Source organism: Athene cunicularia, assembly GCF_003259725.1.
Source record: "Athene cunicularia isolate RWA chromosome 4 unlocalized genomic scaffold, athCun1 chr4_part3, whole genome shotgun sequence".
Lineage (NCBI taxonomy): Eukaryota > Metazoa > Chordata > Aves > Strigiformes > Strigidae > Athene > Athene cunicularia.
In genome coordinates this window covers 5409547-5434909 of record NW_020799100.1, presented here as the reverse complement: position 1 = coordinate 5434909, position 25363 = coordinate 5409547, and the positions used below count along the sequence as shown (strand labels likewise).

Below are 25363 nucleotides of genomic sequence, written 5' to 3'. Positions count from 1 at the left end.
GAAGGCTGTCGTACTGTCCCACTTTCTGGACACGTAGGATTTGACAGTTTGCCTGACCAGCTGGTTAATAAGTCAGTTAATCATGGGTTTTGTTTCAACATCCTGTGTGTGGGTGAGTATTTCCATTTTGGGAAGTTCTCTTGCTGAAAAGGGTTTCTCTGCAGCTGTATGTAGCTTCTAGGTGACAGCATTAACAAGGTAGCTTTGACTTACATTTCCCCAACTGTTCTATTTTCAGTAACAAGATTTAATGGTGCCCTAGGAAATTCCTGCTGGGGTTATGCAGTATGTCTTTCTACCAAGCACTGAACCATAGAAATAAAATGCCTTAAATCCCAGTCTTTTATTATGATCTTTATTTTCCTAATATGTTTGAATTTCATGTTTTTAAAAGAAAATAGGTACTCATGCCAGAGAACTTTGTTCTGAGGTCTTGTTTGGTTAGGCATTGAATTATTATAATAATTATTTTCACAGAATACCAGTCATGCTTCTCTTAAATCACAAAGAGCGATTTTTTTTCTCCTCCCTTCAGTGCATACTTGAATTAAAATAGTGTCTGGTGAAGCCTTAGCTGGTCAGGCGATTATCCAGGCTGCCATGTGGTATGGATCTCAGCTGGGGCCTGGTACTGTACTAGTACTTGATGTTTGTCCCTGCAACATCTGCCCATCTCACAGGTCTTCCCCAGGGTTAGGATCCCAAATGGTCGTTCCTCAGAGGCACTCCTAGGTAACACAAGTAAAATCTTGTATGGCTTTGGTACAGTAGTGTGGTAAGGTGGATAAGGAAATTAATAATAGAGAATTAATAACTGTCTGATAGGACAATTATTTTGGTTTACTGATGCTGGTGCCCTGCCTCTGGGAGCAGGAGGTTATTGTGTGGCCATGGCTGCTCAGAGTCGATCCTGCTCCCAGCAGTGCCAGATGTGACAGAGGGGAGAGCTGCAGCTGTGGATACCTCCTGGGGACTCATCTTAGCTGGTGATCAGCTCTGCACCTGCACAAAGGTTTTCTGTCCCCTCCTGTGAGAGATCCAGCTCATGGTATAGACCTGGACAGGGTTAAGTCTGAGATGAGAGGGGAGCTCCCTCCCTGTTAAATGGAGCTGAGAAAAAACCTTTCCCTGACAATGGCATTGCTGTGAGATGATAAACTTTGCTGACAAGTGGAGGTCACTGTCAGACTGAGTCACTAGGTGATTTCCACAGTACATGAATGTGATGTGACCTAGTGAAACTCTTGTCCCAAAGACTGAAGTCTTAAAGTATTTCCTTTTGCACTTACTGAGCTGCTGTGGATTTTTTTTTCTACAAGTTGTAGGTGTAGCAGTGGTTGCCTCCTGTGGTTAGTATATGTTCACTCTGACATGTGGAGAGGAGCTGAATGCCTCTGCTCTCCTCTTTGCAGAACAGAAATAGGATGTATTAATCACTTGTTGATCTGAATAACAAGGGCTTGCCAAGATCAATGCACATTAGTTATTAATGTCAGTCTTTTGTGAATAATAGTAACACAGACATGATCAGTCTGGAAATAAAGAAGCTTTATAGGAAAATTTAATAAGCTTCATTAGAAAAAGATCTGTAAATCTTGAGTTGAGGAGGTCCGGCTTTAAAATGCCTTTTAAGAGTTGTCTGGTGCCTCTGTTAACTTGTGGTAACAAAGTTAAACTCTTAAACATCCTGGAGAAAGAAAATGAGAAGTCCCAGAGTTCATCTGTCATGTATTCTGTTGGGTCTCACCTGTACAGCAGAAGTTTGGGGTGAAAAATTGAAAGAACAGGGAGCAACTCAGAATTGGAGCCAACAAAACAACAAGCAGATTAACTGATCCTGTAGTCGGGCCACTAAGCATGATAGAAAGGCACTTCATTGCCCCTCATTTTTTAGCTCTGTGTGGCATCTGTTGAAGGAAAAATCTAATGACAATTTTGCTCTGCGCCATACTGGATCTGAGCCACCAGTTCCTCCAGCTCCTGGTGAAGGAGCCAAGGAAATCTTGCAGAAATGCCTCTCCGCAGCACGTCCAGAGTGGAGCAATTTTTAGCTCTTCTCATGCTGAAAGCTGTCTCCCCTTTGAGACTAGAGCCAAAGATAGAATAAATGAGCAAACCTCATATGAAGTTAGGGTTTGTGGATGGTTTCTCTGATACTTTATTCTTCAGCACAACCATTTTATTCCTAAAGCTTCTGCGATAAAATGTTAGTTGCCTCTTAGTTCAGTGCAAAGGCTGGAGAAGTATTTAATGGCAGAGACCTGTGCTGACAGTATTTCTTAGTGAGATGGAGTGAAGAAAGAGGAAGAAAAGGCTGACTTTTTTTAATGTAAACTTGCTCAGTTTTGGCCAGGGTAGGTTATATGTGCATTAAACTAGTATCCCATTATAAGCAGGAGCTTCCCCCTTCCTTTCTCCCTGAATTTGCAGAGGATTTGTTCTGACCAGCCTATTCAGTGCAACGAGAAATGACTGTTTTGTGGCAGAAATACCTTCTTTTTTTCCCAGGGGCTATACCATAACTGTTTGAGGTCTCTCCTTCCAAACGAGTGAGCCCTTGGCATGCAGAAGCTCTCACCGACTGGGCTCAGGGGGGATCTAGACAGTTTTCCTTGTGCAGAGCTGCTGTGCCTGCTCTCCAGCAGTCAGCTTTCTGTGGGGTGATGAGCTGTACAGCCAGAAAGTTGCCCAGTGGTTGGTTTTGTGGTCACTGGTGCAACCAGCTGAGGAGAGAACAGGGTTCCACCAATCAAAAAGCCATCAGTCTCCTCAGCCCTCTCCTGCCCCCTTGCCCCTGGTCCCCTGGGGTGGATGCTGGTGGCTGGAAGCCGGGTAGTCCTCTGAGGTGCTTCAGCATCTTCTGTGAGCCCATGTTGCTCCTTTTGTCCCTGCAGCCCAGCCTTTGTCTTGCAGTGGGTGAATCATGCGGCATCCACGTACGCCTGTCAGATGGAAAGAACTATTTTTTCCTCTCTCTGTGAGAGATGGCCTTACTAGGCTGAGCTGCCTCAGGGCTTGTCTCAACAAACCTGCTACATTGGATTAGTTCCCATTTCTTCACGTGAAAGGGCTGTGTATGTGTGTACGTTTTCTTTAAGATTGAATTATGTGATACCTGAAGCCATGGTTGTTGATCTTGTGAAGGACAGATGTTGTTCCCTCATGAAAGAGCACTCTTGTTAAAGCTGCTCCATGCCTTTGAACGGGGAAATACTCCAAGGACTCCTCTGTCCACTCACAGAGTTGATTGAGGTATGACTGGGGCCTCTTAAATCCTGAGTGATGTGGAGAAAGGAGTTTCACTTAACATGTACTAGGGAAAAGCAAAATAAATCACCAAGCACAAAAAAGGAGGTACAGCTGCTGCGGAGTGCTTAGGATGCCAAAATTACTGTGCAAGGAAGAAGTGGCGAAGGTGCATTAAGCACAAAGATAGATGTTTTGGTTTGGGAAGCTCCCAGGTTCGCAAGGGAAAGGAGCATTTACTGTGGGTGCAGTTTCTTCAGTTCCTCCACCATAGCTGCTGACCAGTGTCAGAGATAGGCGTGGCAGCACCTCACCTCCAGCTCTCACCTCATCCCCATCCCACCCAGAACAGCTGGTGTTGGGTAGCCCTTGTGACGCTTGCCTGCACAGCATGGCGTGTTGCTTTGCAGGACTGATGGCTGGGTCACGCACTCCCTGCAGTGCTGGGGAGCCCCAGAGTGAGAGCGGCGTCCTGGCCAGGTGTCCCAGGAAGGGCAGTCTGGTCCCAGAGTAGGGCATCTCTCTGGAGTAGCTGAAGGGAGGAGAGTGGCGCTTGTCCCAGCTGTGTTTACAAGTGGTGCCACTGCTCTGTCACTGCGGGATTTGATGAACTGTTTCCGTAGAGCACTGAAGACACTGTGTGCGTGTGCACTTGGAGCAGGGAGCGTGTCTTGGGAGACCAAGAGGAGATGCAGGGAGCCCCAGCACAGTGTCTCTAGCCTGGCAGGCTGTCAGCTGTTAAGAGTGGATGGTACCTTCTGGGCACTGGTGTAGGGATGCTGTGTGTCCAGAGCTTGACTGCTATGGTGTCTCTCACCTTTTTTTTTTTTTTTTTTTTTTTTGATTTATCAGGCTTAACAGCAAAAATTCGTCCCATGATGCTTTAAAGGCACAATGCTACAGCTTTTCAATAACTGTCAGAGTTTCCCAGTGCAGAACTCTTAACAGTAAAGGTCACCCTCCCTACCCTGTCCTCCCCATAGTGTTTTGTCAGCCCTGTTTCAGGAGAGTAGACCACTGCCAAGTTACATAATCCTAAATACAGTTTTGGAGATGAAATCACATGTGTGCCTATAAGCTTGACATCAGGAAATAATCTCACTGCCAAGGACGCCTCTCACTTGGTTTGCATACACCGCTGCTTTTTCCACGGTAACTCTGCCTCCCTTAATCCCCATTCATCGTCTCTGCTTTTTGGAGAAGATTCCAGCGCTGTTGCTGGAACAAGCACAGACTACTTGTCCTTTTCATCAGACCATCTGTTCCATCTGGACTCCTGTCCTTACAAAAAGCAGTTGGCACTGTTTACATCTTCCAGCCAGCAGAAAGTTGCCTCTGCGTGAGGCAGAAACTCCCAGGAGATTCAGAAATCCTCTCTTCTGTCATTTTGCCCTTCAGAGTAGCACTGCTCCCTAGCTCTGGTCATATTTAACACAGTTAAAGCACTTTATTATTGAGATCTTCAATCTTTCACCATCTCATGTCACTCTGTCAGTATTAACATCATGTTTCTTTTAGCTGAAGGTAGTCTTTCCTCTCTCCTCCATCCTCTTCCCTGGCAGGCTTTAATGCTGTGCCCTGTCAGTGGGGTTACACAGTGTGGGCATGGGTGTATCTGCTGGCTGAAGGTCATTTCTGGTTTGCAGACTTCATGTTTGAGATGCCATGTTACTGGCTGGGTGTTTTGTGTTTTAACATGAAGTGGGTGTTCAGATGGGCAACTTGCACCTGTGGAAAAATGCGCTACCAGTTCTGATCTTCCCCTTCCAAAAGGAAAACCTCAGTGTGTCAATTCAAAGTTGCCTTTGCTGGCCCTGTATAGCTGGCATGAGATGGATTATAAAAGCATGTCTTGAAAATTTGCCTGCGCCTCTTAGCACTTCTCCTGGTCCCTCTGATAGTTAAAGTCACTCTTGCTGGAAACAACACATCAGATTGATTTAAAGTAGGCAGTGATTAGCAGGTTCAGAATGTGTTTAATCAATAGTCTTTGCCTCATGTGAACACTTTTTGCCCTAAAGAAGGAGGAGACGGAAAGGAGAGGTGGCTTACAGGGTGTTTTGTCTGCCTGGAAGCCAGCATGATCTACACGTGACCTTGAGCCCTCGCTGCAGAGAGCAGTTCCCTGCCCTGGTTGCTGCTGCTGCTCCCCTGTCACCCTGTCCTGCAGCCCTGGGGGCTCGGGGCACACACTGCTGGATCCAACCCTGTTCTGGGGCCCACCAGGCAGTGGGACAGAGAACGTGGGGCAGCAGCACAGGAGGAGGCTTTGCAGGCTGGTGTGTGGATGATGCTCCTGCACCCCAGGGCTGTGAGCTCCCCTGTCCTGGTATGCCCTATCAGGGATCCTGGCATTTGCAGGCAAGCAGCCAATCCCCTGCTCTGTCCCACCCATCCCTTGGCAGGGGCTCTGGAAATGCTGCAGCCTTCTCAGGCTGTTTAGATTTTTCTTTTTTTATGCTGCCGTTTTCCTGGAATCCCTGAGAAAGGCCTGGCAGGTCGTGCAGGCTGTCTGCTGTTAACTCTCAAAATCCATGTCCGAACTGTGGCGACACTCTGGTCTGCTATGCTTTGTGCACCTGCTCCCTGTATGGGGAAAATGGTACCCCAGAAGCTCAGACTATGAGATTTCAAGTCAATGAAGGGCTTGCTGTGGTCAGCCATGAGTCTTCTGGATGGTCCAGCTCCATTCTTCCAGTGATAGAGATAACCTTGTGCTTTGCTGAGTCCCACTCCCTTCCTCGTGCCCCTGCACTCCGGTCAGCGGTAGATACGGCTGATGCATTGATGTAGCAGAAGGGATTGCAGCAACATAAGGTCCTGGTGCTGATTCTCTCTTCTCCCCTTCAGATTACAGACAAGATTGGTGTGAAGAGCAGCTGGACTTGTGGCTGTTCTGGCCGTAGCTGGCATCAGTTGGTGATGGAGCACAAGCTCTTAGCTGGCTCCCAGGCAGCTCTGCAGCTCAAGGTGTGCATTGAATGTTGCTGCCTCTGGAAAGATACTTGACACATGATCCTGGCAATCTGAGACCACTCAGTTCCCTGGGCAGTGGATGTTTGCCCTGCCCTGTCTGTCATGTACTTCAGCCGTGAGAGTGAGAAGTCCCTTCTGAGGCCAAGAGAGAAGAATTTGCCTGCTCACAGGGGTGAGGCTCAGAGATTTGGACGGGGGAGGATGGGGAGGAGTTTCCCCTTGTTGAATTGGGCATTTCATGCAATTTTGGATCTGTTGCAGAGCTCTAAACCTACAAAAATAAGAAGCTCTTTTCTTCTGAGCAAAGCAGGAAAATGATGAAGTTGTCTTGCTTGGGAGCTGAGGGCTCAGGGAGAGGGAGGAAGGCTGCTGCAGCCAGACACAATCTCCCTTGGTCCCACAGCGCGCTGGAGGAGCAGCTTTCACAGTGGGTGGGGTTCAGTCGGCTGTTAAAGTTTCAGCAAAAGCCAGCTGGGCAGCTCAAGAAATCGCCATTTCCCCAACACAACAGCCCTCACAAGGCAGCAAACCAGACTGCTTAGTGGTTTAGCACAAAGTCAGATCCTCTGAGCTCGGAAAGCTGGCTCCATTGTCAGAGCGTGGTAAGGGAGGCTCCCCTGTACAGTGAGTGCACTGAGGGATTTGTTTTGTTCTTCCTGGGATGTATCTAAAAGACTGGTCTCTGGGATTCGTCTCTTTCTTCCAGACAAGGAAATAATTCCCAATTGATAAATGGAATCCAAATAACAGTTCGATGCTGCAGAACTTTTGGAAGCAGATTTTAGAGTATTGTAGCTTGTGTAGCCCCTAAGGTATGGAAAACAGATATTACAGAAAATGTCCCCTCCCAGTCTAGAAGGCTGATCTCCCAACTCAATCTGTTGTGGGTACAAGAAACCAACTGTACAACTTGCTGTAGAACTGGAACCAGCTCTCAGTGTTTCTGCACAGAAGGAGGCTATTTCAGTGGCTGCTTATTAGAAGCATGCTGATCTGGAGCATCTTTTTTTGGAAATGGCAATGAGCCCCATTCCCTCTCACACTTTTTAATCAAAACAGCATCTTCTGTAGTGTAGTTGTGGGTTTATGTAGGATCTGAACGATGCTTTCCCCTTTGCCTCTTCACCTCTTTCTTTTCATCTCTATTTTCTAACAATATTAATGGCCATTAGACTGTGAAATGTAATTTTCCCGGAATACAGGCCTCCCATTGTACATGGCTTTCTGCTTGCCAGACGATCCCTTTGGAGCATGAGATCTGCTTTCATCTGCTACAATTTCACCCCTGTTAATGTTTGGAAGCTGAAAGGCCAAACCATATTAATATTCAACAGAACATTTCAACTGTCTTTTTCTCCAATAGGGGAAACTGGCCTTGGTAAGTCAACTCTCATGGACACACTTTTCAACACTAAGTTTGAAGGTGACCCAGCATCTCACTCACAGCCTGGGGTCCAGCTGAAATCCAATACCTATGACCTGCAGGAGAGCAACGTCAACCTCAAACTGACTATTGTGAGCACAGTGGGCTTTGGAGATCAGATTAACAAAGAGGACAGGTGAGTGAAGAGGGAGAGAGGCTTTATCATGACCGGGCCAGACTGCACTGTAAAGTTTTCCTCCTTCCTTCTTACGGGTTGTCCTTGTTGCCTATTTGGGACGGGCCATGTAGAAGAGAGGACGGAGGCTGTGGTGTGTCAGCACTGCCCCAGCTATCAAAGCAGCTTTTCCCATGCTATCAGAGGAATATTTACCTTGCTGGCAGCCTTCTGCCCAAATTCAGCTCTAGGGCATCTGTGCTTGTTTCCTTGTGCTGTGCTGTTAGCATGGTCTGTTAGCATGGTCTAGTGACCACTTGCCTTAACAGCCACTTCTGTCAGGCTCTTCTATGTTGCCAAAGGAAGCACAATAAATGAGCGGTGAGATACCCTGGGGAAGTATTTCTGGCAACTCATGTCCCGGTGTGGCTGGAGCGTGGAGCGTGGCAGTTAAGGCATGTGCCATTTCACCAGACTGTCTCCAACATGCATCTTCATGGAGGCATTGCAGGTGGGAATTGTTTTGTTGAGGGACTGTCTGTTAGATTTTCTTTTTAGTTTTTAGATGTGCTGATGTCCTTTACACTATGAGTCTGACAGGCTCTATATTCAGACGGCTTTGAAAGGGAGTTGCAGGGATTTCCTGCCCCAGAGCCCTGGACAAAGGTAGTGCTGTATGGAGATGTATCTTCCACCGGCAGGACCCGGGGCTGTGAGAGCAGCAAGCTGTCCTCTCCCTCAGTGCAAGCAAGGTCTACATTCACACTACTACCGTGTCTCCATTATCCTTCCTTTTAAAAGTCTCTTGCCCTCACATTTCAAACTATGAGAATCCACTTTCCCTGGAGAGGATGGCCTGTCTCCTGTCCTCTGCTGAATCTCCAGGACTGTGTTTCATCAAACAGGCTGGTGTACTGCAACTGTAAAGTTTCTTACGGGTGGGCAGGAAGGGAGATTGAGAGAATTGGTCTTGGGAAGTGAAATTTAACAAGCAGCTTGTTTCTTCAAAGCAAGCAAAGGAGCACTGTCTGTTTACCTTCCTGACTGCACAATGTCCAACTCTTTTTTTTTTTTTTTTTTTCCTTCCACCAAAGCTATAAGCCCATTGTTGAGTTCATTGATGCTCAGTTTGAAGCCTACTTGCAAGAAGAACTGAAGATAAAAAGGGTCTTGCACAACTACCATGACACCCGGATCCATGCTTGCTTGTACTTCATTGCCCCAACAGGGCACTCTCTGAAATCCCTGGACTTGGTAACAATGAAGAAGCTTGACAGCAAGGTAGGCACATTTAACTCTTACTGGGCAGGTTTGCTATGTGCGTGATGGAAAGGCTGCTGCCTTTCCAGAGAACGTCTCCCCACTTTGAATAGCCCTTACACTAGTGGAGATGACTGGGTTGGCAGATAAATCCTGTAGATCTATTGAGCACTTTTAAGTTTTTGTAAGTTGTATTGCAGACTTGGAAAAAACTCCCTGGAGCAAAGCTGAGGATTTATTACCACTCTCTTCTTTTCTAGGTGAACATCATTCCCATCATTGCTAAATCTGATGCCATTTCCAAGAGTGAGCTGACCAAATTTAAAATTAAAATCACAAGTGAACTGGTCAGTAACGGGGTTCAGATCTACCAGTTCCCAACGGATGATGAATCAGTGGCGGAGATAAATGGGACAATGAATGTAAGTGACTCTGTGCTTCCTCCTCCCCCAGAACAGCACTGTCACTGTAGAGGTTGGTGGCACACGTTGGGGTGCTTCTTAAGTCTACTTTCCCTTTTGTGTCTTAAAACCAAAGGATTCTACAGGGAACACATCCTTGTAGTGTCATCCCAGGCTAACAGAGCCTTGTGGTAGCCTACTTACTGCCTCTCTGGTGGGATTTTCTAGTCAGAAAACAGACTGTCTTTTAACCCTTTCCTTGTCCTAAGGCATAGCTTTTGAGGGACGTGTAGGAAATCAGACAGATGGTGAGGCCTGGCTGTGCAGGGCAAGGACAGGCCTGGGTTATGAGTTAATCAGATGGGTATTACCCATCTGGTGTGAGGGGTAGGCTGTCTACAGACATTTACCACTCTGTTCCTCACCCTGCATTTTTCACACCAAATAGTTTTTCATTCCTGGGCTGGTGTTTCCTGCAAAGCCCTGCCTCCAGGGTGTCTCATCTTGCCCATGGCTGTCTTTGCAGCAGAGCCACTTCACCTGGCTGGCTTTGGGACTCCTGTCTCCACTGAGTAGCTGTTTTATTATTGATTAAGTTACTTAGCTAGGTCCTTGGTCTGGTTTGCCTTTTGGCTCTGGTGCTCTTGGCCAGAACGGATGGTCAGGGGGATACAATGAGGCTGGTTAGAGCACTGGCTTCCCTTGAGCTATATCCAAGTGCTGATGTGAGAAATAAAACACAAGGGTAGGAGCAGTGGCCCTCCTCTTCCCTAAACATCTGCTTTGGTCACTTTTGGAGTACATAAGAAGAGAGGGAGTGTGTGTGCTGCTTCACTTCCCCCACATACTTCCCCAGCATCTAACCCTGTTCAGCTCAAGCGTTTCTCTAGATTTCTGTCCCACACATCACCTGATGCCCCCCTACCAGTGAACTTCCAGGATCCCGTGGCAAGGAGTTAACCAGCAATGTGTGAAAAACAGTACACAACTTGGGCCAAACATGTCTTAAGGTGCCTTCAGGTGCCTGTTCTGGCTCTGCCGTTTGCAGCATTGTGGGTGCCTGTCTGCGGCTCCCTAAAGATGGAGGAAGCTGTCCCTTGGCACCTCTGACAGCACATCTGATCATGCTCCCATTTTCCAGAAAGGTTTTTACAGGAAAGCAAGTAGCGGAAGTTGCTTAACTGCTGCTGGTGAAGTACAGGTCTAGCTGATGTGCTTTTGTGTAGTCTTGATCTAGTATTAATAGTTGTAGAGTATTGTGGAGAAGCCTGAAAGAAACATGAAGTTTGTCCTAACATAAGAGCTGTCAGTGGTGGTTTCCTGGACAGAGTAGTTTTGTGATGGCATCTTTCTCAGTGTTTAGTGCTCTCACTATATGTAGGAGTACAGTTACTCATGGAAATGAAGATGCAACATCACTGAGTCCTCAAGGAACCAGATGTGTGATGACAAAGGGAGAAGTCCTCTCCCCTTGGCCCTTCTGAGGGCAGAGGTAAACTTCTGCTCATCTTTCAGCCATTTACATGTCTCCTGGGAGGGAATCGCTGTCTCAAGTCATAGATGTTCTGGGTTGTGTCAGCTGCTGCACAGAGAGATCAACCCTTTAAACCCTCCATTAAAGTGATATAAATCATGATTACCAGGTTTATGAGAACTAAGCAGGCCAGAATCTGAATCTGATCAGGGCACTTTTGCAGACCTGGAACACTTGTATCCAAGTGCTGATTTTATTAGTAACATAAGACAAATCTGCTTATGCTTCAGGTAAGATGAACTTGTGGAGAGATTGAGACCAGTAGAAGAGTCAGGTTGAGCTGATTTAGGTTTGTGACATAAATTACCAATTTTAGTCATATTTAAAATTGAGGAAAATGGGAAACTTCGATTTGAATCAGATGCCTTAACCTTTGTGTTTGTACTTCTCTACAGAAAGCATCATTATCTTTGCCTGTTACAGATCAACATCTTTGAAAGGTTATAAATGCAGTCTTCATACTTAAGTAATGCTTCTTGCTGACTGGCAACTTGGCAACTTCTCTGGATCAGTTACTTTTTAAATTTCTTTTCTAATTAGAGAGAAAATTGAGACTGGTTTGAATGTTTTGCTTATAACCTGCATTAGTTGTCTTTCACATGAAAAGTAAAATTAGGCTTTAAAATATGCAAACTCACTATTTTGTATGCATTTTACTATATACACTTGTGCTGGATGCATTTGAAATTTTTTTCCAGAGTATTTTGCAGTCCGAATTGGCATACCAAACAGAGAAAATACTGTTTGATCTGGCAGGAATTGATTAACTGAAGGATTTAAAATCTGTGTCATCATAATCAGAAACAAAAGTATTTAACCATGAACAAAGGCATCAAGTGAAGTATTTAGAAAATAATCAGATTAAACAACTCTTCAGAGTAAGATGCCTGATTTTCCTTGAAACAGATTTTGTCTCTTTGAGAACTCCACCAAGCATATATTTACAAGTTCGGAGAAAACACTGACCAAAATTCTTCAGGTCTCTTCCCATCTGGATTTTACTCTTAAATAAGAAAAACAAGTTCTTCTATTCTTTCAACTCCCTATTAGCTTTTCCATTTTGAATGAATTAGTCTAATTACTGAAGAAAATATTCTCCCTGCACCTGCTAGTTAAATGAAACCACATGCAGCTACATGAGCTGTCCCACATGGTGGGAGCTGGAACTTCGTTGCTGATGGAAGAAGGAAATCACCAGCACTTTTTCCTTGGCAAAGACAGCAGCTGAACAGTTGATATGATTGATACCAGTGGAGGAAGTGACTCTGCTGTTGAGGGTAACCAGGCCCATGGACAGCTGAGGTTCAGGCTGTGCCTGTGTGGCCATAGCATGGTGTTTCTGCCACTGTCTTGGGTTGCTTCTCCTGCTCCCATCATTTGCCTTGTCCCTTGGAAATCCCATTACTTCACTCTCACAGAGACCTCAATATGAAACAAACAGAAAGCATTAATATCTGTGGGAGAAGCTGACCATGAAATGCTCCTCATGGACAGTCTGAAGAAGCCAACAGGGAGGTCTGGAAGCTCTCACCCAGGAGGATGGGAGGAGGAGAGAAGTGGGCAGCTCCAGTGTGCTGTGGAGGAGAGGGTCGCCAGCAAGGAGCACATTGCCACTAGCAAACATTCACCTGATCCTGTGTCCTGGAGGGGAAGCTGCTGCCCTGAAACCTCAGGTGCCACAGAACTGCAGTGGCTTTTCCTCAGGAAATAGCACTGTGTAGACCTGCAGAGAAGGCTCTGGCCTTTGTGGGGTTTAGTACCTGGGGCGTTCCAGAGTTTGCAGCAGTTGGACAGTACAGACCAGTTCCAGTGCATCCCGTAGTGAGGAGCTCAGCCTGCTGTAGGTGAAGAGCCCAGGCAGTGCCTGGCAGTAGGCAGCATGTCCCATTGGTGTGATGTCTCCAGTTCCTCCCAGAGCAGCCGAAAGTGGCATGTGGCCCTTGGTCACTCCTGGGCTCTCTGCTTGCCTCCTCCCCAGTCAGGCTGCCTGACAGTGGCTGCACAGCAGGACTCATGGGACATGCAAGGCCTGTTTGCAGCCTGTGGAGAGGCAGTGACCTGCTCTGCAGGGACTGCTGACAGTTCCTCCTGACCCCATGTGCAGAAGTGTTTGTGGATAGTGCTGCTGCTGTGTGTGGCCTGTCTTGAAAGGCAGGAAAAAATACAGCTTATAGAAGCGAGGTGACAAATTATTCCTCTAAAAGTTGGCTCCTACCACTCCTGTTGCAACTCCTGTTGCAGTACAGAGGCTGTTCAGTTGGGACAGCTTTGTTTCCTTCTCCTCCAGTGTTTTGTATCCCCTGCCCTGTGCAGGGGATTAGACAGCCTTCTGCTGAAAATCAGATTCCTTCAGCCTGAGAGACCACTTTCCTTTTTCTGCTGCTTGGCCTCTCCTGCTGGGAACTTACCCTGTGCAGAGCAGGCACAGCTCCATGCTGGCCCGTGCCTCTCCAGGCGCTGGCATGTCGGTGTGATTGCAAAGGTAACTCGGCATGGAGAGCAACCCAGGAGGTCCCAGTGCACAGAGCCTCTGCATGGCTTGGGGTGGCTCCCTCAGGCTGAGCACCAGCCCTGCTTATGCTGTGTGTGTCCCATGCAAGAGCTGGGAGGCCAGGGAATAAAAGCTGAAGAGCCCATCTTTGTGAGTGCTTGCAGGCAGTTTTGCTGTATTTGCAATTTGACTATATGAAGACACACTCCGAACGCAGGAAACATCATCTCTGAAATCTTTGCTTGTACCAGCTGTCATGAACTTGTCCAAGTTTTCAGATAACCTGTGGAATTAGAACTTCACTACCTGCTCTTGAGAGCAATCCAGGGTCACTTGTTCCATATAGTTGGCTTTCTTGGGCCCTTTTAATTGCCCAGAACTCAGTGCACTTTAAAAGGTCTAACTAACAAATGTCACTGCACAAAACTCAGCAGAAGGGGTGGGTGCAGGGAGCTGGCAACTTTATTTTTAAGTGCTGAAACACTGCACTTCTTTGCTGCTCGGTAGAATGCAGTATAGTTCCCAGGAGCAAGTGGAGGTGGGCAGAGATCTCACTTATTGCACAACAGATAAATACAACCAAGTACAATAGCAGTGTCTGGGGGGGTTTGCTTGCATGCCTGAGTTTGGGGAATGAGGGGAACATAAGGAGAGGTCTTGTGAGCCCAGAGAGGTGTTGGGAGTGTTTCTATTCCAACTCTGCTGAGCTTGCACTGGGCAAATTTCAGTCTCTCTGCAGAAGGCAAAAATTATCTTCTTTACTGAGAAGTGACTGGTTTTTATTTCTGAGTTTGACAAGCCTTGTTCTTAGTCAGCCTTCAGGTACTTGTAACAACTGTACTCTCTGGAGTGTGCGCCTGGGCTTGAAGAGTGTAACAAGGCACAGCTGAGTTAGCAGTACAGCTCTGCTGTCCCCAGGATCCCTCCGCATGGGTGTGATCCCTGGATTTGGCCTCCTTTGTCCTCTTAGCTATGCAGCCACCTAGCAGTGGCTGTGTGTAGCATTAACATCATGGGCTTTTTAGAACGTCATTGGCACTTCTTTGGGTTTCTCGGAACCAGTTTTGATAAAGGAGTGCTACGGGAGTTGGGAGAGGGGGTGCTGAGGGTGAGCTCCAACACAGCAGCAAGAAGTGTGGGGCACTATGGAGTGTTAGGATGGGGCAGGCTCAGCCCAGCCCCAGGGAATGCAGAGGCCCTTCCCAGCAAAGCCTGGGGCAGACCTCGGGGCACGTGCAGATGGTGCAGAGATGTGTTCAGCCCTTCCTCACCAGGGGTGAAGCAGGTGGGGAGGAAGAAGCTGTTCCTCTGGGGGTGAAGACGGACTTTGATCTCATGATCTGCTAGAGCAAGTTGTCTTGTGCTCCAGTGTGAGCTGAGGGAGTGGCGGGGGGATAAAATAAAGAAGGCTCCAAGACCTCTTACTGCTTCTGTGCTTGTGCAGATGTTCTCCTCAGCCATGGCAAGTCCCCGGGACAGCACTGCAGTCAGAGCTGTGCAGCATGTTGTTCAAGCTGTCATTCTGATGCTAGTCTTGCACTGGCTCACCTCACCTGAGACCCTGTGGCTGGGAGGATCAGCCAGGTAGAGGATATAGAGTGGTAGCACTAATAAGGTTTCCAAAAAGGACCCTCCCCTCTCCCTCCTTGTCTTGGGCTAGTGGCCAGTGACTAGACTGCCTGAGATTAGTGTGTGCATAATGATTGTCTTGCTCAGTGGCTATGCTAATCTCTGTGTGCTGGCAAATCAGCCAGAATTGAGAGGGACTAACTTGGGTATCATTAAATGTGTTCCAGGCCCACTTGCCGTTTGCAGTGATTGGGAGCACAGAGGAGCTGAAAATAGGAAACAAAATGATGAAAGCTCGTCAGTACCCCTGGGGCACGGTTCAGGGTGAGTTGAGCCCTGGGATTTTCATGGTATGAATGATGACACTTCTTCCAGAAGACGGTGGGCTCTCGTGAGAGGAGCAGAAGCCTGCTGGACTTTAGTGTCTCACCGGGAGTTATCCTTTGTTAAATCCTCATGTCAGGTCTATAGTGACAGTTTTCTCTGCTCGGAAGGGCTGTTAAACCTGTTGGAGGAGTAGACAGGTGGGGAATGCGGGAAGAGACCTTTGTTTCTGCCCCTGTCTTACTCCTTATCATGTCTTATAGTGGAGAATGAAGCTCACTGTGACTTCGTGAAACTGCGGGAGATGCTGATCCGTGTGAACATGGAAGACCTTCGCGAACAGACCCACACACGCCACTATGAGCTGTACCGGCGATGTAAACTGGAAGAGATGGGTTTCAAGGACACTGATCCGGACAGCAAGCCCTTCAGGTGGGATCCCTGGAGGGGACAGGAGAGCTCAAGGGAGACATTTGTGGATGAACTGCATGTGTGTATATCTGTGTGTCCTTGAGAAAGCCTGTAAAGAACCGATGTAGCAAGAAAACCTGCCAGGTCAGATAAATTCAGACTCCAGCAAAGGTGCTGGCTGAGAGAGGGAAGGTTAAAACACAGAGAGTGTCTGCAAGATTGACTATGAAACTGCAAGTATAGGAGTAAAAATGTCTGTGCTGCAGAGGTACAGCAGTGTCCCTCTGAACTAGTGTTTGTTGCCAGCTGGTCTCTTTGAATTGCCCAACATTTAGCATACAGAAAAGTGCAAGAGCTTACAGACCCCAGAAACAGTTGGATAAAGAAAACCTTGGGCACACGTGGGTGGGTGAGTAGCAAAGGTGCTGTGGGCAAACAATATTCATGGGGAGGGCCTGATTTCAGAGACTCAGGGGAAGCAGAGTTTGTTCCAAGTCATATCACTGGACTTTCCTTTTAGCTTACAAGAAACTTATGAAGCGAAAAGAAACGAGTTTCTGGGGGAACTGCAGAAAAAGGAAGAGGCAATGAGGCAAATGTTTGTCCAGAGGGTCAAGGAAAAAGAAGCAGAGCTGAAGGAGGCTGAAAAAGAGGTGAAGACTGCAGTACTTGTCTCTTCATGTTTGTGAGTGATTGAGCTGCTCCCAGTAGGTAGCTGCTGCCAAAGCACTTTCTGCAGAGTGTGGTTTAGGACTTACCAAGAAGTCTAAAGTTTAACTTGAGGTCCTGAGGACATTAAATTGTTCATCCTGTAGGATAAAACTAGATCACAGTGCTTGTAGTGTACAACTTACTGCACCATGAAAGTAATGTAGTCTTGATTCTGATGGAGAGTTGCAGTGTGGCAAAATTCAAGGAGATAACAAGCTTATATCAGGGGCTATTTATGTAAAAAATATACCTGTACACTTCTTCAGCATTGTGAAAAATCCATTAATTTACTGACCTTTAAAGAGGAATAAGGCAGAGACTCCAGGAAGTGGATTAAATTTTTTTTTTACAGTTACATTCTCCCAATCCTCTAGTATTAATCTGTGCAATGGTGCATCACTAGAACACTGCCTGGTTTGTAAGCTGTTGTGGAAGTAGACTGTGCCCTGCCCTTTGTCTATGCAGCATCGACTCGGGGCTAGAAATGATGTAGAAACCAGCGGATCTTATGCGATCCTTCCATCTTTCTCTTTTCCTGTGAACAGAACTATCTGGTAGTGCTGGGTCCTGCTCACCTCTCTCCTTTCGCTCTAGCTGCACGAAAAGTTTGATCGCCTGAAGAAGTTACATCAGGATGAAAAAAAGAAGCTAGAGGATAAGAAGAAGTCTCTGGATGATGAAGTAAATGCATTCAAACAAAGGAAAACAGCAGCTGAATTGCTCCAATCTCAGGCTCAACAGGCTGGAGGATCGCAAACCCTTAAAAGAGATAAGGAAAGAAAAAAGTAAGTTGCTAACCCAGTGGTATTTGCTTTTTTGGTAATGGTTCTCCTTTACGATTTTTCTGGGTGTTCATACCTCTTTCCCAACCTAGCCAGTCCTTATCAGGGGCAGATTTGCAGCCAGATGTAATCCCTAGTAAGGCTGAGCAGTAGCTGGAAGCATTTTACCTTTAGCAATCATCCTGAAGAGCCGGAAGCAATGCTACCCTCCCTCATTGCTTGCTGATAGCATGGGAGAGGCTGAACTTGTTTTTATTCCCTGAGATTCTGTGCTCCTCCCTTGGTCTGTCAGTATTTATAATGAAGTAGAACAATACTGGCTGCCAAGGCTAGGGTGTGTGGGTAGCAGGGATGTCCTGGTACTCCAGAGAGGAGCGTGTTCTGTTGCAAGGGTCTTTATTTGTTTAGGTTGGGAAAAAGCTTACACTGTGGAAATTATTCAGGGAGACTAATAGTAGTGAATTCTGGAATCTGCAATATGTAAGGCAGCAAAATCAGGGGACAGGCCATAGCTTCTTATTAGTGCTAGTACTCTTCTCCAGCCCTAAATCGGCTTTTTGCCTTCCACAGGAATAGTGAGAGATACTGCATGGCTTTAGCAGGAGTTCTCCGTGCCAGGAACTGGTGTGACAGGATCCGGCCCCTCATCAGGGTCCTGTGATCTGGGCTGTCTGCAGTGGCCATGCCAGGCTCCTAATGCTATGCAGTTGGTCGAGAGCAACCAGCTGAACAGCTGAAACAGTCCTCCCTGCTCACCTAGCAGTGAGCAGTTTCTTCTCGCTGTGGTACATTTCCCGAAACAGAGTGCTGTGCCACCTTAGCCTGTGTACAAAGAGCAGTGTGCAGATAAACAAGGGTCTGGTTTCTACGCCGCTGCCATAATCCCCTCTCTGCACATCCCTGGGGCAAATCCAGAGTAAATCTTGCCTGAGCTATATAGTCTTAGGCACGTGGAGAAGTGATGTTAATGTGAACAATAAGGCATGTGCCCAAAGAGCTGACAGGACTGTTTGTCAGAGAAGACATCCCTTGACTGCTAAGCTTGGAATCAAATGAGACAGGAGAGGAAAACCCCAATAGCCAGAACAAGATTCTGGTTTAGTCTTTTAATTTTTAGCTGGAGCTGCTTCAGTGTCAACATTCTTTTGCAATGAGCAACTAGTGCTGCCCTCTTCTCACTTAATCCATTCCTTTTTCCACTGTGTATTTTGATTTGCTATTTTGAATTACCTTCGGGGGTTTTAATATCTTTCCATACTGAGAAGCCTGAGACTGACTGGGGACAGACTTCTCTCCCCAGCCTGGACTGTGAGGAATACACAGCCGAGTTCTTTCTTGCTTAGAGCCCTCGGACATCTGCAGACTTCAGCCCTGAGATCAGTCGGGGTCAGGAGTGCAGAAAAGGGAGACAACATGCTCTATAGCATGAGCAATTAGTTGCTGTGGCCCAAGTTGCACTCCTGTTCCTAGAAGCAGTTCTGATCTGAGAAGAGTTCCTTGACACGCTCATGTGGAAAAGTGTTGGTACTGTCCTTGGTGGTTAAGGACACAGAAAGGCACAGAAAACTCCATGAAAGATATAGATCAGTGCTTGAGTAAGGCTTGGGAAGGTGTTAGGCGCCTCTCTCCTCCAGGAAGATAGCTGTCTTAGAAATGGTGCTGCTTTCTGTACTCTGTAACTTCTCCAATTGTCCTTAATAATTCATTTCAGTATTTAGATCATAAATATCTCTAACAATCCATGAATTTCACAAGCTGTAGCTTAATTGTATCTTGTTTACTAGTGGCTGGCAATACATTAGCCTTTTTCTTTCCCAGGTGATTCTTTTAAACCCAGTTTGCACTAATCATGACTTGTTTCTGTTGATTTTTTTTTTTTATGTTGTTACATCGTTGTCATCATTATTAGCTCTTACATGTATGCTGTTTTACAGTTAGCTGCTGTTTGGCTGCATGGTGCATGAGGCACATTGTCCTGGTAAGCGTCATTAACTAATATAGACCTCACAGTGGGATCAGTTACAGTTCCTAAAAAAGCAGACCCTGTGCAAGTGTAGAAGCCTATAAGTATTATGCCTCTCTTCCTCTGCTTTCACCCTTCTATACATGCTCTACCAGTCTTTCTACATATGCAGTTGTAGAAAAAGGATGCAGTGAAGTTCGTATTTAAAAGTTCTGCAAAGTAAAATGCAGAGAGACTCAGTATTGGGACATGAAATGTAGAAAAATAAGGATTAGGTCCTGTTCCTTTTAAACCTTCCCAGCACTTTCTTGGCTCAGTTTTCTTTACTTCGTTTTCCCTTAGAAATAGATTCTTTAATCATGTAGGCCATGTTGATACTATGGCAACAATTGCTATGGAGATGTGGTGCTGATGTTAGAACCCAGCTAGCCATGAAAATGTCTTTTTCCTCTCTCTTCCTTCCCTCCCACCCCTCCAAGTTGCAGTGTTAACTTGTGGTAACAGTGCAGGTGAAGGTAGATGCAAGACTAGTTTCTATCCCCACCTTCACATATTAACAGATGGCAAAATCTGCCAGACGCAGAGCTTTCCATTGTCCCCAAGCACCAGAGAATCACCAAACTGTGTGTGCGTATGAGTGTGTGTGTATGTATGTATGAGGGGGCTCTAAAGAAACTACTACCAAGTAACCAAACCTGCTAACTGATTATAGCTGATTGTCCAAAACCACAAGAGATGATGGACTGAGCATTTAGCAGATAAGGAAAGCTTTGAAGGTAGACTGAGAGACTTTATGACATTTTTAAGTCAATGGGTCACCCGTGGATTGGGTGCTCAGTTCAAGCAGACAGACAGGGACCCACGCTCCTGGGAGCCATGCCAAGTGTGCCCACGGTTAGGGTAAGGCTAGTGGTAGGAGAGGGCTGTATGAAAGCCTGCCAGAGCACTTTACCCCTGAATAAGGCCAACATTTGAGTTTCTGAGGAGTTTTGCCAAAGTGTGGAGAGCTCCCACTGGAGCAGAGCCCTGTTAGTGGTGTTACGCTGTGAGTCTGTCTACTCTGCTCCTGTTACTGTGATTCTGTCCAGAGTGTCTCTGCCTTCATGTAAGCAGGGATGTAAGGTGGACACATAGTCATGGGCAGGTTTGTGGAACAGATAAGGTTGCCTGAAAGGGTTAACAAACCTGGCCATAAGGAGATGTCTGCAGTGTGAACTGCCAGCATCTATTGTAAAATTAAAGCTCATTTAAACAAAGATGTGCAAGAAATGCACCTGCCTGGCGGGAGAGCAGCATCCTCATTAGGATTATTAGTTAAACTGCTAATGACAGTGAATGTGTTTAATTGAGCCTTTTTAATTTGCTGTTGATTCTCTGGTGAGAGGAAGAAGAAAGCTCCCACAGGAATGTCAGTCGTCTTGACAGAGCAGCAGTACTCATTATCCAAGGCAAGGGTGGCAGCACCCCAGGCTGAGGTGCACAGGTCTCTCAGAGAAGGGACCTGTCGGAACAGCACCATTTAACTATAAAACACCCTAAAAACTCAGCCTCGAGTCCACCCTTCCCTGCAGACAAAGCTAGGATTTATATATTCACTCCAACCCTTAAATAGGTAAAAGTTGATTCCAGGATTCCTTCCCTCTTAGCTCCACCAAGGGAAATGGAAAAGCAAGTAAACATTACACTGTCAGTGAGAGGCATTTGAATTTAATTTCAATGGGATGTTCCACTTAACAGAAGAGCTTCAGAAGGGTCTTGCACTGACTCGAACTGGAGCTTGCAGTTGTCTTGAGCAGTCCGGTTGAATGAATGTCTCTGCTGCCAACGGTAACTGTAAAACAATGAAAAGAACAATTCTCTGCTTATCAGGCTCTGAATGTGGAAAAATAAGCTCAAAGAATAACAGTGTTCATTCTGATGCTGAGTACGAAGGCACGGCTAAAGTGCAGTTAGAGTGAACATTACTGATTTTTGTTGGTTTTGGATTGCTTTTGGCAGTCCTCATAACTGTACAGTGTTGTGTGCTGGGCTTTGACTCAAACGAAGTTCTTTGTTCCCGCTGTACAAATGCAGACAGTGCCTTTTTCAATGGGGATTTGTCCTTGCTAAATTAAATATGTATATATGGTACTTTTCCAGAATTCAGAAAAATACTCTCCATATTGATCCGTAAAGTATTGCAGGGCTCCACTGTTTTGCAAGGATACAAACAAGTCACAGTTGATGAGGCCTGTAGCTTGCAAAACTGTGGAAGGATTGTTTTAGAAAATAAATTTGGTTCATCCCACTGCTGAGTGTGTGTGCGTGTGTGCATGTGTGCATCTGCATAAAGCATGTTTTGTAATCAAATTAAACCTTATTAACACTTAGCAACACTTCTTTTGTTGTGTGTGTTAGAAAACATTTATATTCTTATTTTGTTTTTTGTCATTAATCCATAAAACCATTAATCTGCCTTTTTCTTTCATTTTCAGTTCGGGTTTCCTGTAGAACCTTTCCCTTCACACCAGAAGCAAATGCCCCCACATTCGGTTAACACGCAGCTATGCCATTGTGCCTGTTTGCTCACCTTTACTCATTGCTCCCTTCCTGCGCTCACCATTTTGTTTTAAGCAAGAGTCTGCACCCTTGGCTGTTCTGGGTTATGGTGGTTCTTGTGAAGAACTCGGCAGTAGCCCACGTGGAACTGGCAGGCGATGCTCATGGCTGATTCCTCTCCCCTTGGGGCAGCAGCAGGCTGCCAGGCGGGCGCGCTGGCCTAGTGTCCCCTCTTCTCAGTTGCTCGGCTCTTTGTCCCTCCCTCCGTTTTGTGTGAGAGCTGCATGGTAAGAGAGCGCAGCTGCTTGGTGGGCTGGGTTTCGCCCCCATCGTGGGACTGCTGCGAATGCAACCCAATGCTGCCATGGGGTGGGATGTGCTGTCTCAAGAGACTGCCTGCCCTCTTCCCTTTTTTAATTTGCTGTATCTAACGCTCCCCCCACCCCCCCGTTATCCCACCCTGTGCTGCCGTGTGTGACTCAAATAATTTTAAAGGACTTTTTGCAAAACCTGACATCCTCACAGGCGTGGGCCTGAGTCCAGACCTCTAGTCCCCAGGCTTGGGGGATTCTCAAACTTGGATCCACGGTTTGCAACTAAGTGTTCTCTGAATGCTGCAGGGGTCACGAAGGATCTCTTGCCTTGTCTCCCTCTCAGTGTGCTGGCCTGGATGCACATCCTGGATCCAATCTCAGGGAAAGCTGGTCATCTTGCTGTACATATCAGTGTTTGTGAAGAAAGACCATGGTGTTTCTTTTGACTTTCTTCTCAGTGATTCCAACAACTTCTGGTTTTAATGCAAAAAGTATTACCTTTTTTTTATTATTTGGCATCTGTTTAGAAGTGTACAGATGCTGGCAGGTTGCTTCTCATATTTTCTATACAGCAAAAGCCTTGTTTTATGGCAAGATTTGCACTAAAAAGGAGGGTGTTTTGCTCACCGGGGCCAGGAGTTCACTCTGGCCAAGTGCAACTGTGGTTTGCCCACAGGTATCTTCTCTGTGTATTTCTGGATGAGTTTTGTTTTTAAATAAAGACTTCATCAGACAGTGAATTCTGGTTAACATTTACTTCTTTTGTTTTTTGTTTTCTTTGCCCTTCTTTTACAGTAACCCATGGCTCTGTACTGAGTAATTACCCCTGAATACAATGGGCTGGAATGGACCTTCATTTACTTGTTAAATCGGAGGGTCTAATAAAATGTGACAGCATTTCAGCTGTGACCTTTCCATGGTGTTACCCTTGCTCTCTCCTATATGCTCATCGTGATTCTATCTTTACTATGTACTGGTGGTTATTGCTTTTATTAATCAATGTAAAATTAGTCCTAACAAGGTTTTGGATACTGCAACTTTAAATCCTACAATCTTTTTTTTTTTTTTTCCCTAAAATTAATGGATTCCCCTTTCTCTTGCTTCCTCTCCCCAGATAAATGAGGGATGTGGGAATAAGTTCTGTGAGTTATTTTTGCTGGCGAAATAACAACGCAGTTTAAATGTATTTATTGGTGACGTTAAAATGACACCACCACCTTAGTTTAATTATCGCGTAGTTGAGAAAACCTCTTTTCTCTTTATACTTGGTGTCATTTTCATGACATCATCTATCTTTTTTTATTTGCTTTTGTTTTTTCTTTTGCTAATTCATGCTACCTGAAGACTAGCATGTAATCCTCATTTCCCTTTCAGCCTTGCTTGTTGTGACCCTGACCCTTTGCGCTGTGTGTGGGCAAAAGTCTCTGTGTGGGGCTGAATCCACACGTCCTGACCCTCCTGAAAGATCAGGATGCATGCTGCCAAATAGTTTAAATAAAACCCCTTCAAATCCTGGGCTTTTGGAAGATAAGCACACCTCAGTCCTAGCTGTGATAGCTAATGCTTGTTTTAGTGCAAGCTGCTGCTGAGAATTTTACCAGAAAGGTAGTCTGGATGATGCTAAAGCCTCACAAACAGTTTCTGCATAAAACATGTTAGTCTGGCCAGCTGCTCGTGGCAGCAGCAGTAACCCAGATCAGACAGCGGTCTGGCCTCTGTTTCCAGCAGTTAAGGCAGTTAAAACTCTTGATTGCAATGTATTTTCTCAGGTATTCTGTTTCACCATAAATACAGTTTTATTTCCCATACAAGTCTTTGACTGTTTTGTGGTTTGGTATTTTTTTAAGCAAGTTAAAATAATTTGAGTATTTACTTCCTCCTCTACTATTGAATGTTGGCCTGCTCCCAAAACCAGTCAACAGCAGTCTGTCAATGATTTCTAGATTATCTGCTAAAAGAACAATTTAATGTGGCTTTTTTTTAACGTATTGCAGGTCACTGGCTGTTCTTCCTTCACCATTTGCCTTATTAGAATGTTATTTAAAGTTATGTAGACTCTTTTTAAAGAAAAAAAGTTTTTTACTTGTGTGATTTCCTTGAAGTAGTTGAGGTACCACAAGGAGGTTCTATCCTGTCAGCTGTTTTCATGTTGCATCTCTTTTTCCTGCTTTTTGAATGTCTTTCTCTTTTTTGCTAATCTTCTGGTTTTTTCTCTTTTTTTCCCTTTTCTCTCTCTGTAGCTTTTTTTAATCTGTCTTCGCCAGCTGCACTTGGTCTGAGGGAGAAGACTGCCACTTCTAGAAGAGTTTAAGGGTCTTATGTCTGGGGAGGGGGGGAAACAAATCTTCAGTGTTAGTGTCTTGGAAAGAAGCTCTTTTACTGACTTGCATGGTGTCTAAAATTGAAGTGTCTTGTAATTTGTGTGACAAGACAGGGTAATGTGGGGGAACTGGTTTACCTGGAATTTTGAAGAGCAACAGAAATGTCATGTTTGGACTAACGATGTAGCGAATACATTTTCAAACATTGTTATGGGCATATTTTTTTTCTAATTTTGTCTTTAATAATATAAATGTCATGGGGCTTCCATGAGGTGTCGAAGCCTAAGGAATATTTTCAATAAGCTGTTGATGATTGGTTTTGTGCATTCAGAGTAAAAGGAAATATGAACATGGTGCAATTTGCTCTGTTGGCAGCCACAAAATATTTAATTTGAACAAAGAAATAAAGTAAGAAGAACTGTGTGTTTTCATTGGTGTCCTCCTCTGTCTCCTCACCTTATTAAATAAGCTCCATTAGCTGGTGGCTGTGGCTTGAGTGGTACTTTTTTTTTTTTTCCCCCTCCTCTTGGTCTTAAAAGTTAGAAAAAATTTTGCAGTAGCAGGAGGGAGAGGCGATGCTGACAGCTGGTATAATAACAATAATAGTCCTCCATCCAAGTCTCTGAGTAGGTGCAGTGTGCTTAGAGCGTGCTGGAGCCAGCCCAGGAGCTTCTCGCTCCTCCGTCCTGCTCCTACCCCGCATGCTTCTCCCAGCTGGAGGAGGAGCTCCGCGTCCCCCGGCCACCCCGCTCCCAGGGGCTCCCGGCGCTGCGGGGCTGAGCTCGGCCCCAGCTGCCTTTTAGAGAGTAACCCCAGAGGAGCCGGGATGGAAGCGGCTGGTGCGGGAGGAGCGTTCTTGGCTCGAATGTGAGTGAGTTCGCGTGTGGAACAAGGGGAGCAAGCTGCTGAAAAAGTACGTGTGTGTTTTGAAAGTAGTTCTTGATGTCCCACCCCTGAGGAGTCGTTGAGCTTGTGGTATTGTGC

General features: G+C 45.9%; 1 protein-coding gene across 5 annotated transcripts; it reads left to right on the top strand.

The window, feature by feature from the left end:
* SEPT6 (septin 6) lies at positions 1-24810 on the top strand. 5 transcript variants are annotated; one of them, XM_026848382.1, is made up of 10 exons: positions 1-112; positions 7586-7781; positions 8855-9041; positions 9281-9442; positions 15243-15339; positions 15603-15771; positions 16271-16403; positions 17056-17246; positions 19178-19221; positions 21681-22798. In XM_026848382.1, the coding sequence occupies exons 2-9, from the start codon at positions 7615-7617 to the stop codon at positions 19179-19181; spliced, it is 1110 nt and encodes a 369-aa protein (XP_026704183.1). In that variant the 5' UTR covers positions 1-112; positions 7586-7614; the 3' UTR covers positions 19182-19221; positions 21681-22798. The 5 variants fall into 5 exon arrangements, with proteins under 5 accessions (XP_026704183.1, XP_026704182.1, XP_026704184.1 ...); XM_026848381.1 differs by lacking the exons at positions 19178-19221; positions 21681-22798 and adding an exon at positions 24299-24810; XM_026848383.1 differs by lacking the exons at positions 19178-19221; positions 21681-22798 and adding an exon at positions 24299-24810 and having other exon boundaries at positions 17056-17250.
* Positions 24811-25363: the final 553 nt, after the last annotated feature.

Excerpts from the sequence above, each read along its gene's own strand:
- SEPT6 (XM_026848379.1), top strand. The coding sequence starts at position 7,615 with ATGGACACACTTTTCAACACTAAGTTTGAAGGTGACCCAGCATCTCAC. Across the intron at positions 7,782-8,854 it reads CAGATTAACAAAGAGGACAG|CTATAAGCCCATTGTTGAGT; the intron begins GTGAGTGAAGAG and ends CTTCCACCAAAG. Across the intron at positions 15,340-15,602 it reads CCCCTGGGGCACGGTTCAGG|TGGAGAATGAAGCTCACTGT; the intron begins GTGAGTTGAGCC and ends CATGTCTTATAG.